The 13595-nt window shown below is 44.5% G+C and overlaps 1 protein-coding gene across 2 annotated transcripts in view; it reads left to right on the top strand.

Moving 5' to 3' along the window:
• cep76 (centrosomal protein 76) overlaps positions 1 to 13595 on the top strand; it is a 78934-nt gene that overhangs the window by 17272 nt on the left and 48067 nt on the right. For both annotated transcript variants that reach the window (XM_070877019.1, XM_070877018.1), the window contains one exon: positions 8699 to 8780. In XM_070877019.1, the coding sequence (XP_070733120.1) occupies positions 8699 to 8780 (82 nt within the window). The remainder of the gene's footprint in view (positions 1 to 8698; positions 8781 to 13595) is intronic.

Below are 13595 nucleotides of genomic sequence, written 5' to 3'. Positions count from 1 at the left end.
GTATCCATTGGAGTTTAGAAGAATGAGAGGGGATCTCATAGAAAGATATAAAATTCTGACGGGATTGGACAGGTTAGAGGCAGGAAGAATGTTCCTGTTGCTGGGGAGTTCCAGAACCAGAGGTCGCAGTCTAAGAATAAGGGGTAAGCCATTTAGGACCGAGATGAGGAGAAACTTCTTCCCTCAGAGAGTGGTTAACCTGTGGAATTCTCTACCGCAGAAAGTTGTTGAGGCTAGTTCGTTAGAGATATTCAACAGGGAGATAGATATGGCCCTTACGGCCAAAAGGATCAAGGGATATGGAGAGAAAGCAGGAAATGGGTACTGAGGTTGAATGATCAGCCATGATCTTATTGAATGGCGGTGCAGGCTCGAAGGGCCGAATGGCCTGCTCCTGCATCTAATTTCTATGTTTCTATACCATTTGCCGCCTTCACCGCCTGCTGTATCTGTATGCCAACTTTCAATGACTGATGAACCATGACGCCCAGGTCTCGTTGCACCTCCCCTTTTCTGCCGCCATTCAGATAATCTGTCTTCGTGTTTTTGCCCCCAAAGTGGATAACCTCACATTTATCCACATTATACTGCATCTGCCATGCATTTGGCCACTCACCTAACCTGTCCAAGTCACCCTGCAGCCTCTTAGCATCCCCCTCACAACTCACACCACCACCCAGTTTAGTGTCATCTGCGAACTTGGAGATATTACACCCAATTCCTTCATCCAAATCATTGATGTATATTGTAAAGAGCTGGGGTCCCAGCACTGAGCCCTGCGGCACTCCACTAGTCACTGCCTGCCATTCTGAAAAGGACCCGTTTATCTCGACTCTCTGCTTCCTGTCTGCTAACCAGTTCTCTCTCCACATCAGTATATTATCCCCAATACCATGTGCTTTGATTTTGCACACCAATCTCTTGTGTGGGACCTTGTCAAAAGCCTTTTGAAAGTCCAAATACACCACATCCACTGGTTCTCCCTTGTCCACTCTTCTAGTTACATCCTCAAAAAAATTCCAGAAGATTTGTCAAGCATGATTTCCCCTTCATAAATCCATGCTGACTTAGTTTAACCCTCCCCAACAGCACTAGCAAACACTCCCCCGAAGATATTGGTTCCGGTCCTGCCCAGGTGCAGATCATTCGGTTTGTACTGGTCCCACCTCCCCCAGAACCGGTTCCAATGTCCCAGGAATTTGAATCCCTCCCTTCTGCACCACTCCTCAAGCCATATATTCCTCTGAGCTATCCTGCGATTCCTACTCTGACTAGCACGTGGCACTGGTAGCAATACTGGGACTACTTTTGAGGTCTTACTTATTAATTTAGCTCCTAGCTCCCTAAATTTGTCTTGTAGGATCTCATCCTGTTTTTTTACCTATATCGTTGGTTCCTATATGCACCACGACAACTGGCTGTTCACCCTCCCCTTTCAAAATGTCCTGCAGCTGCTCCGAGACATCCTTGACCCTTGCACCAGGGAGGCAACATACCATCCTGGAGTCTATTCCCCTTGCAATAGAATCCACTACCATTATAGCTCTCCCATTCTTTTTCCTGCCCTTGTGTGCAGCAGATCCACCCAAGTGGCCATGAACTTGGCTGCTGCTGCTCTCCCCTGATGAGTCATCCCCCTCAACAGTACCCAAAGTGGTGTATCTGTTTTGCAGGGGATGACCGCAGGGGACCCCTGCACTACCTTCCTTCCACTGCTCTTCCTGTTGGTCACCCATCCCCTCTCTGGCAGTGTACCCTTTACCTGCGGTGTGGCCAACTCACTAAACATGCTATTCACGACATCCTTAGCATCGCGGATGCTCCAGAGTAAATCCAGCCGCACCTCCAGTGCCGCAATGCGGTCTGTCAGGTGCTGCAGCCGGATACACTTCCCGCAAATGTAGTCGTCAGGGACACTGGAAGCGTCCCTGGCTTCTCTCATAGCACAGGAGGGGCATAACACGTGTCGAAGCTCTCCTGCCATGACTTAACCCTTAGATTAACTTAATTTGGCAACAATAATGCTAAAGCTTACTTGCTGATAAGGAAAAAGAAAAGAAAAAATACTCACCAATCATCAGCCAATCACTTACCCCCTTGGCTGTGACGTCACCCTTCGATTTCTTTCTACTTTTTTGCCTTCTTTCCCTGCTGGATCCTGGACGCCTCCCCACACTGCCGCTCCACCTCACAAACTCCCCGCTGACTCATGGACGACGCTGGGCCTTTTATAGGCCACCCCACGCTGCCGCTCCGCCTCACGACCTCCCCGCTGACTCCTGGACGTCGCTGGGCCTTTTATAGTCCTCCCCACGCTGCCGCTCCGCCTTGCGACCTCCCCGCTGGCTCCTGGACGACGCTGGGCCTTTTATAGGCCTCCCCACGCTGCCGCTCTGCCTCATGAACTCCCCGCTGGCTCCTGGACGACGCTGGGCCTTTTATAGGCCTCCCCACGCTGCCGCTCCGCCTCATGAACTCCCCGCTGGCTCCTGGACGACGCTGGGCCTTTTATAGGCCTCCCCACGCTGCCGCTCTGCCTCATGAACTCCCCGCTGGCTCCTGGACGACGCTGGGCCTTTTATTGGCCTCCCCAAGCTGCCGCTCTGCCTCATGAACTCCCCTTTGGCTCCTGGACGACGCTGGGCCTTTTATAGGCCTCCCGAGGCTGCCGCTCCGCCTCACGACCTCCCCGCTGGCTCCTGGACGACACTGGGCCCTTTATCGGCCTCCCCGCGTTGCTGCTCCACCTCATGAACTCCACCAAATCTGAGGAAGGACGTTCTTGCTATTGAGGGAGTGCAGCGAAGGTTCACCAGACTGATTCCCGGGATGGCAGGACTGACATATGAGGAGAGACTGGATCGACTGGGCCTGTAGTCACTGGAGTTTAAATGGATGAGAGGGGATCTCATAGAAACATATAAAATTCTGACGGGACTGGACAGGTTAGATGTAGGAAGAATGTTCCGATGTTGGGGAAGTCCAGAACCAGGGGACATAATCTAAGGATAAGGGTAAGCCATTTAGGACTGAGATGAGGAGAAACTTCTTCACTCAGAGAGTTGTTAACCTATGGAATTCTCTGCCGCAGAGAGTTGTTGATGCCAGTTTATTGGATATATTCAAGAGGGAGTTAAATATGGCCCTTACGGCTAAAGAGATCAAAGGGGTATGGAGAGAAAGCAGGAAAGGGGTACTGAGGTGAATGAATCAGCCATGATCTTATTGAATGGTGGTGCAGGCTCGAAGGGCCGAATGGCCTACTCCACCTATTTTCTATGTTTCTATGTCACTGCCTTAGGCTGAGCCAGACTGTTTGCAATTGATTGTGAGCTGAACCTCCAACCCCGTATCCACTCCATCACAAAGACTGCCTGCTTTCACTTCTGTCACATTTCTCGCCTCCGTTTGTTTGTACCTCAGCCAATCTGCCACTGAAACCCGCCCCCGTGCCTTGTGTGAATTACGAGGCAGATCATTTATATCCTATAATTCTGTCTAGGAGCACCTTAATAAATCATTGCTCGTTCAGTGTGTACTTTCAAATCAGACGTGTGAAGAGAAATATGAATCCTGAAGCTTGTTGAGACATTCTCAGACTTGCTATACAGTATATAAAGACTGAAAATATATTATTGTATTGTAAATCTCTTAAAATATAAGGAAGGAGCAATAGAAATAAATAGAACCAGAGAGCACAAAAGCTAGAGTTCCTTGGATGAATCAAAATTAAAATGAGACTTAAAGAAAAAGAAGTGCTTGACAAATCTAGGCCTAATAATGCAAAAGGAAATTAAGCCTAATATAGAGAGGAAGCAAAAAAAAAGAAAAACTAAAAGCAGATGTGAAGAAATATTGGCAGGTAATAATAGTAAATGATTTTATAAACACATTAAAAAGTAAAAGACTAGTTAAAGAAAAGGGTAGGTCTGATTTAGAGTTGAGAGAGGAAATGTAACGGAAAATTAAGTATTGGCGGTGATACCAAATGAGTACTTTGTCTTGGTTTTCACAGCAAAGGGCAGTAATGGGAATGAAAGGGTACAAGAGGAGGAAGTGGAGCAATTAGATAAGGTAACTATAGATAAGGAAGTTGTGCCCTGTACTGAATATCAAAAAAAAATGATGATACTCAAAAGTGGAAAAAGCACCACGCCCTGAAGGCATTCATCCTAGAATGCTCTGGGAAGCCAGAGAGGAAATAGCAGAAGCTCTGACCACAATTTTTCATACACCTTTTTAGATGTAGAAATTGTGCAAAATTCCCTTTAAAACAGTGCCAGAGGTTGTGTCTATGCCAGTTGCCTCAACCGCGCCCCGTGGTAGCGAGTTGTGCATTCCTGCCACCCTCTGGGTAAAGAAGTCTCTCCTGAACTCTTCATTGGATTTATTAGTGACTATCCTATATTTCTGGTCTCTAGTTTTGGGCACCCCCACAAGTGGAAACATTCCCCCCACGTCTACCCCACTGAACCTCCTCACAACTTCAAAGACCTCTATCAGGTTACCCCTTCTGTTAGTGAGTTTGCTTTTCGAGTCTAGAATACAGGATAAAATAAATACTCACTGAGGAAGAAATGGGTTGCCAGCATGGGTTTGTAAAAGGTAAGTGAGATCTGACAACTGTTCCTTGAGAAAATAGCTGGCAGTATTGACAATGAAAATGCAGAGGAATATGAGTTTTAAAAAAAACATTTGATAAGGTGCTGCATAGAATGCTTGTTGATTTAAAATGAAGGCACATGATATTGAAGGGAGTGTAGCAGCATGGAAGTTAACTAAAGGACATAAAACAGAATATTTTTTGTGATGTAACAGTGGTGCCCTCCGATAGTCAGTGGTTGGGATATAAATGAGTATATGGGATCCTAGTTTTCCTAAACAGGGCTACACAAGCACAAGAGGAGAGAAATAATGCAAATCATTGGTTAGGCTGCAATTAAAATATTCTGCCCAGTTTTGAGTGCCTTACTTTGAGAAGGATATGCATGGCAGATATGTATTGCAGAAGACAATCACAATGATAGCAAGGATGAGGGACTTTAGTTATGAGGAGGGACTGGGAAACTGGGACTCTTTATATAAAAAATGAAAACAAGCGATGTTTAAGAGATGTAATACAGGTGTTCAAAATTCTGAAAGGCTTTGATAAAGTAAATTGGGAAAACTGTTTCCAATGGTCAGTAGCACAGTGACGAAAAGGCATCAATTCAGGAAGAGGTCAGGAGAACATTTTTAATGCAGAGGATTGATCGGACATGGAATTCCCCACCAAAAGCAATGGTGGAAGCAGAATACTTGTAAAAAAGGAAATGGGTAAATATATGAAACGGGAAACATCTAAAATTATGAGGAAAGGGCGGGGGGATGGGATTAAGTGGATGCTTCTGCCAAACAACTCGTATAGAGGCTATAAGCCAAATAGCCGCCTTCAATGTTGCACAAGGTGATGATTCTAAAAAGCCACAAATAATCTCTAAGTGCTGCTATGGTCCCATTGCATTGGGTTTGGTGAAATCATTTTTATTTATTTTACTTCCAACGGTGATGAAATGTGAGCACCTATTCACGATGGAATGCCTGATTTCAAAATGGGCGACTGCTGATGTCTCTCATGTTCTGATTTAGTTCATAAAGTTCATAAAGGCTGTGAGGTATTGATTTGTGAAATGTTCAGCCTCTCAACATTCTCATTATTGTGAGGCCACTTTAAAGATAGTCAGGTCAATCAGGATACAAAATGCCTGAACCCAGATTGATTCGGAGTAGGGTGTCAGTGGTATACAGCAGCCTGAGTATTAAACCCTGGTATTGTAATTCTAAACTACAATGGCCACAATATTGGTGGAACAGGGCTTCAGCTCTTTGAAAAAACTATTGCCGCGTATTATGGAAAAATAAGTGTTTGTTGCAATATTGAATGATCCCATTAAACCTGCATATTGCAATACTCATAGAATCGTAGAAACTATGATTATTTGCAGCCATGTAGGCTGACTGGGCTGTCATTTCCTGGTTATTCACAATACTGTATTGTGTTTTATATTAAATGAGTTTTGTATTTTCACGAATTGTTCTAGGGACAAGGAAATATAGTTATGTGGATAGACTAGAGAAGCTAGGTTTGTTCTCCTTCGAGCAGAGAAGGCTAAGAGGAGATTTGATAGAGGTTTTAAAATCATGAAGGGTTTAGATAGAGTAAAGAGAAACCGTTTCCAATGGCTGAAGGGTCGATAACGAGAGGGCACAGATTTAAGGTGATTGGCAAAAGAAACGAGTGGTTAGGTTTGGAATGCACTGCCTGATAGGGCGGTGGATACAGATTCAATAGTAGCCTTCAAAAGAGAACTGGATAAATGCGTGAAGGAGAAAAAAAAATGCAGGGGTATGGGGAAAGAGCGGGGGAGTGGGACTAACTGAATTGCTCTTCGAAAGAGCCGGCGCGGACTCGATGGGCCGAATGGCCTTCTGTGCCGCATTATTCTATACTTCTATGATTTTAATGCTTCCTTTGGCTAAAAAGAATTCAGCAGGGAATTGAATTAACTGGAATTACGCAAACTATTTTAAGCAATTTGTGTCCATGTCAGATGCCTGGGAAACAAAGTCATTTGAAGATGGGTGGGAAAGTCTTGACGCAATCTGCTCAGTGAGCCATGTGTAGAATGACAGCCCTGACGAGGTAGTATGGATGACATTCTGCTTTACTTTTGTGCTTGCTTTCCCTGTGTCACGCACTCCCCTATGGTCAAGATGGTGACATCCGCGCCCCCCAGTCCCTCGAAGCTGCCCTGAATTGTTGCCAGCATCTGCCTGAGAATTCTCAGAAATAACAAAAACGACGACTTGCATTTATGTAGCTCTTTAACGTAGTGAAATGTCCCAAGGCGCTTCAAAGGAGTGGTTATGAGATTAAAAAATTTGATACCGAGCAGCAGAAGTAGAAATTAGCACAGGTGACCAAAAGTTTGGTCAAAGAGGTATGTTTTAAGGAGCGTCTTGAAGAAGGAAACAGAGGTAGAGAGGCGGAGAAGTTTAGGCAGGGAGTTGCAGAACTTGGGGCCTAGGCAACAGAAGGCATGGCCACCAATGGCTGAGCGATACAGTCAGGGATGCTCAAAAGCCCAGACATCTCAGGGTGGGGGATTGAAGATTACAGAGATAGGGAGGGGCGAGGCAATGGAGGGATTTGAAAATAAGGATGAGAATTTTGAAATCGAGGTGTTGCTGAACCGGAAGCCAATGTAGGTCAGCGAGCTCATGGGTGATGGATGAGCGGGACTTGGTGCGAGTTAGGACACGGGCAGCCGAGTTTTTGGATCATCTCTAGTTTACGTAGAGTAGAATGTAGGAGGCCAGCCAGGAGTGCGTTGGAATAGTCAGGTCTAGAGGTAACAAAGGCATGGATGAGGGCTTCAGCAGCGGATGAGCTAAGGCAAGGGCGGAGACGGGCGATGTTACGGAGGTTGAAATAGGCGGTCTTGGTTATGCTGTGGATATGTGGTTGAAAGTTAATTTCAGGGTCGAATATGACACCAAGGTTGCGAAAGGTCTGGTTCAGCCTCAGACAGAAGTTGGGGAGAGGGGTAGAGTCAGTGGCTACGGAACGGAGTTTGTGGTGGCGACCAAAAACAATGGCTTCGGTCTTCCCAAGATTCAATTGGAGAGAGTTTCTGCTCATCCATAACTGGATGTCAGACAAGCAGTCTGACAGTTTAGTGACTGTGGAGGGGTCGAGAGAAGTGATATTGAGGGGTGTCATCAGCGTACATGTAGAAACTGACACTGTGTTTTCGGATGATGTCCAAATGACACAACATTGGGAAGCACATGGCCTCTACTTGGTGCTTCACGGGATTGGGAACTCCACAATATAGGTCATTGAGGTCTTGATCCCACAATGGTCTTTGCTCTATAGTGCAGGGGAGTTATCCCTGGTATCGTGGTCAATATTTGTCCCTCATTCAAAAACAGATTATCTGGTCATTATCACATTGCTGTTTGTGGGAGCTTGCTGTACACAATTGGCAGCCACATTTCGTACATTACAACAGTGACTACACTCAAAGTACTTCATTGGCTGCAAAGCGCTTTGAGACGTCCAGTGGTTGTGAAAGGCGCTACAGTAAATAAATGCAGGTCTATCTTTCTTTTCTATATATTGTGCCACTACATGGTACAGGCAAAACTCAAACCTTAAACTTTCTTTTTCTTTTCAGGTTGTGCATCTTCGTGACGTTCACATTGGCCTGTAATCTTTTATCACCACTTTTGTTTTATACAGCACTGTGGGAGTAACTTCACGTCACAGACTGCAGCGGTTCAAGGAGGCAGCTCACCACCACCACCTCCAGGGCAAATAGGAATGGGCAATAAATGCTGGCTTTGCCAGTGACATCTTTGTCCCATGAATGAATTTTTTAAAAAGAAAAGACTTATTGCAATTAAAATGTTGTCATCATCATCATAGGCAGTCCCTCGGAATCGAGGAGGACTTGCTTCCACTCCTGAAGTGAGTTCTTAGGTGGCTGAACAGTCCAATACGAGAGCCACAGACTCTGTCTCAGGTGGGACAGATAGTCGTTGAGGGAAGGGATGGGTGAGACTGCATGGAATCCTGTAATTCTGTCTTCTAATGCAACCAGTGCTGTTTCCTTTGCTTTAAATTAAATGGAATAAATACATTTTTTATTTTCAGGAAGTGGAGAACAAAGAAGCTACATCCAGTTCAAAACCAGCCACACATTTTGTAGACAAGGCACCGGCTGAATTAAGGAAAAGTGAGTGCTTCTGTCACCTTGCTCATTTGAGCACACAAACATTTTATTGGCTTCTGTAGGCTTTACTGGTTTAAAGTGAGTGTTTTTGTGAGTATTTACATTATGTTTTCTGACTACAAGTTCAAGAGAAAATGAAGAAATAAATAAAATGTGTCTTCATAGAATCTTACAGCACTGAGCCCATTTGGCCTGTCATGCCTGTGCAGACTCTTTGAAAGAGCTGACCAATTTAGTCCCACATGTCAGCCTTTTCCCCATAACCATGCAAATTAGCCCCCTTCCAATACATGCCCAATTGCCTTTTGAAAGTTCCTATTGAATCTGCTTCCACCACTCTTTCAGATAGTGTATTCCAGATCTTCTTAACCCTCTGTGTGAAAAAAAATCTCCTAATTTCCCTTCTAGTTCTTTTGATTATTTTAAATTTATGACCTCTGGTTACTGACCACTTGCCAGAAGAAACCATTTCTCTCTATTTGCTCTATCTTGATTAAGTCTCCCCTTAATCTTCTCTGCTCTAAGGAGAACAATCCCAGCTTCTCCAATCTCGCCACATAACTGAAGTCCCTTGACTCTAGTATTCTCCTGGTAAACTTCCTCTCTATTCTCTCAAAGGCCTTAACATCATTCCTAAAGTGTGCAAAGTACTGCAGCTGAGGCCTAACCAATGACTTTAACGGTTTGCATGACTTCCCTGTTTTTATATTCAATGCCCCTATTTACAAAGCTGAGCATCTTAGAGTGTTCGGATCTCTGTTTTCCATTTATGCATGAATTATTTTGACACCGTCACGAGAAATTATGTTGATTTGTCGATAGCAAATTAGGAGGCATGGCAAACAGTGAGGGACATAGACATATTAGCAAAGTGGGCACACAAGTGGCAGATGCAGTTGAATACAGAAAAATTAAGTCGTATATTGTGGAAAAAAAGAACAGTGAAAGGAAATGTATCCTAAATGGTGAGATTCAAAACAGATTGGAGGAGCAGATAGTTGTAAGGGAGCGGATACATATACCTTTTAACGGTGGGAGTGCAGGTAGAAAAAGCCACTTAATATAAAACAAAGAGGCAAATGGGATTCATGTAACCTGGGCAAAACAATGACATGACATTTAATACAGAAAAGTGCAAAGTACTGCACATATTCCATGAATGGTATTGAAATAGCTAATGAAGCTGAAAGAGCCACAGAAGGCTTGGGAGAAGTGACACTCGACATTACTAACCAATGCAGGACAGCAATCGGCAAAGCTAATGAAAAGCTGAACTACATAGTAAAAGCAGTTGGATGCAAGTCAGAGGAGCTGTACAAGTAGACAGGCCAGACCACACCTTGATTAATGGGCCCTGTTTTAGTTGCTGAAATGCAATGGAGACATTTAATCAACATCACAAAGACGGATTATCTAGTTATCATCGCGTTACTGTTTGTGGGAGCTTGCTGTGTGCAAACAGGCTGCTGCGTTTCCTACATTACAACAGTGACTACACTTCAAAAAGTATTTTATTCGCTGTTCGCTTTGGGACGTTCCGTGGTCGTTTAAGGTGCTATATAAATGAAAGTCTTTCTTTTAAGCACTGAAAGCAGTGCAGAGAACCACAACCTTGTGTCAAAGGTCTGGGTTTTGAGAAAAGACTGAAGAAACTGGTAACAGGGAGGTGATCTTATAAAACGGGTGGACAATTATTTGGGCTGGAGGGCCACTTAACAAGTTTTGCTGAGCTGTTGAGGGCTGCACACCAATGCTCCCCCAAATGCGTGGGGCTGCACGGTCGCGCAATGGTCCTGCGCAGGCCGCTCCCCAGCTCCTGCTGCTGGAAGAGATACTGCGCATGTGTGGCTGCATAGTGGCCAACCGGGCAGCAAATTTAAAGGGACCATGCGCCAAAAATTTAAGAGAACATTGCATAAACATAAACATTGCATAAACATAAATTTAGATAGTAGTCAGAGGCTATCTTGCATACACAACTTGTATTGGATACTGCTTAGAAATGAATCAAAGATAAAAGTTGAAAATGTGGTGATATCTTCTGGTCTCTGTAAGTCAGTGCTGTGAAATAGAACTGTACCCTCGTTAGAGCCTGTGTCAGCATCAATTCCCCACCTCAGTCATCCTTACGCCCCTCTGCAAAGATTACTAATGTCGTCCCAATTGGTGCTAGGTGAAAACTCTCCTGCCGTCGTACTCTGGATACCGGTAGAAGAAATTACTTTCTTCAGTAAACGAGTTGTGGAGATGAGCAGCCATGACTCCACTCTAAAGTGGATTGGGCATATTCGAGGACGCAATGCATTCTGGGTACAGACATCCGCCATTGGGGCCCAGAATCACTGAACGGATCGTTTAAGACAAGACAAGAGACCACAGGTTCAAAGTAGTAAATGGTTCAATTTAAAGCTGATATCAACACATAGAACAGACATCCAGACATAGTAGAGACAAAACCCCTGGAATTGTTTCAGAAACGGTTGGATACTACAATGGAGGGACTTCGGGATCTTTCTGGATGGACACATTTTGTGTCACTGCAGACACTTGGCAAGCTAACTGAGCAGGCACAAGTCCCTATGACGCAAGTCAAAACTAATTTATTTCAGTTTCAACATTGGTCCCTTGGACTTTTACACTGTTTGCTGACATGGAATTTTCATGCTGTTGAAAATACATGTCAGTGTCTGGATTTATATCCAATGTTTTTCCCACATTAGCTGCACTGACTTCAAATTGATTGGCTACTTTAGACAAAGCATTTATTTTTCAGTGAGGGTTGGAAGGTTATTTGATCGTGAAGAGCTTGGTTCTCAACAAATGTCTGAATTTGGTAACTTTCCAGCATCGATCACTAGATCCTAATCAAGAGTGAGAACAATGGCCGATTTTTGCCTCGCTTGCCAGGGCCACTGAGCTCAATCGTAGCCCCTCTACTGCCTGCCAGCCTAGGATCAGCTAACTCGGTGGCTCAGGACTTAGTATAGACTAGGAATCAAACCTGGAAGTTTCTGGTTCATGTGACTCGGTTACATACTGTCCCACCTGACCCATTGAGGAAGATCTGTATTTTATTTTCTGATAATGCTAATCTGATTTCATTTTGGTCTACTCTAATTGCAGCATTGTGTGAGAACATTAATTGTTGAAGTTATGACACGGGTCATTTGGCCCATCCAGACATTGACCCTCCACACGAGCAAATAGTTCTAATCCTATTAATCCATTCTGTTCCTATATCCCTTTTACTTCATCCGCCTATCCCGTCTAATCTTGAATGTTGACACCGTTTCTGTCTCAACCACTAACTTTGGAAGTGAATTCCACAGCCTATGTGGAAGAGCTTAACCTACCCCCTGCTCTAAATCTCTGGTGTCAGCTGTTTCTCAGTGGGCAGTGCTTTGGCCTCTGAATTAGAAGGTTGTGGCTTCAAGTCCCACTGCAGGGACTTGAGCACAAAAATCTAGGTTGACACTCTAGTGCAGTACTGTGGGCGTGCTACATTGTCGGAGGTGACATCTTTCCGATGAGACTTTAAACCAAGGCCCTGTCTGCTCTTTCAAGTGGACATAAAAGATCCCATGGCACTATTTTGAAGAAGAGCAGGAGTGTCCTGGCCAATATTTATCCCTCAATCAACATAACAAAAAACAGATTATCTGGTCATTATCACATTGTTGTTTGTGGGAGCTTGCTTGTGTGCAAATTGGCTACCGGGTTTCCTATGTTACAACAGAGACTAGACTTCAAAAGTACTTAATTCGTTGTGAAAAGCGCTTTGAGACATCCAGTGGTCGTGAAAGGCGCTATATAAATCCAAGTCTTTCTTACATTTACTTGTATTTATGGACCATTGTCCTTGATCTCTCAATTACTGGAAACAGTCTTCTATCTACCCTGTCCAAGCCTTTTATAATTTTAAACACTTCTATTGCTCCGTAACGAAAAGAGACCCGAATATTTAAGTCTTCGTATTTGTATTTCCTCATACACAGACAGCATTCTAGTGAATCTGCATTGAACCCTCTCTAAAACTTCAAGGGCTAGAAATTAATTTGCTTAGCGCCACCCGTTAGGAGCCGGGCACTAACTGGTCGCCAAGTACTTACTGCCTCCCGTGAACGTCAGTGGAGGTGTAGTGGCGGGCACTAACTGTTAGCACTGCACACTCTAGCGCCACCCACTTAGTGACATCAAGAGTGTGCAACGCACCCGTAGTGCCATGGTCGCGAATTTACCTGCTGTAACGCCTGCCGCTACTTCCGACAGGGAAAGCAGGCGTCATGAAGAAGCTGCCGGGCTGTCCGAGGGGAAGCAGGTGGACAGTTAAAATTATTTTTATTTCCATTAATGCATCTCTCCTAAATTCTGGACACTGTTTAGTTGTCTTGGTTTTTCTTTACCCTTTCGGGTGGTCCAGCTGATGTCCCCTTTAGGCGCGAGATGCCGGTTTCTAACAGGCAAAACTTCAACAACGTTCCCGCAATAGCGCCCCAAGCATCACAGAACGCTTCAGTTAGCGCTCCACTCCCCACTTGGGGCACTAAAAATGAATATATTGGTTGGAGGCGGTAAACATTGCCCGGCGCTAAACTTAGCGACCAGGCGGTCACCGCCTCAAACCGGGCTACACTAAATTTTTAGCCCCAAGATCCTTCCTATAGTGTGGAGCCCGATACTGCACACAGTACTCTAACTGTGATCTTATGGTTTTATATAAGTTAATTGTTATCTTTTGACTCTAATATTCTGTGCCTCTTGAGATAAAACCTAGAATTCTATTAGGTTTTTTTAATCGCCTTCTCAGCTCAAGGTGCT

Source organism: Pristiophorus japonicus, chromosome 1 (assembly GCF_044704955.1).
Source record: "Pristiophorus japonicus isolate sPriJap1 chromosome 1, sPriJap1.hap1, whole genome shotgun sequence".
Classification (NCBI taxonomy): domain Eukaryota; kingdom Metazoa; phylum Chordata; class Chondrichthyes; family Pristiophoridae; genus Pristiophorus; species Pristiophorus japonicus.
The sequence above is the reverse complement of the archived record's forward strand: the minus strand, read 5'-3'. Positions and strand labels throughout refer to the sequence as shown.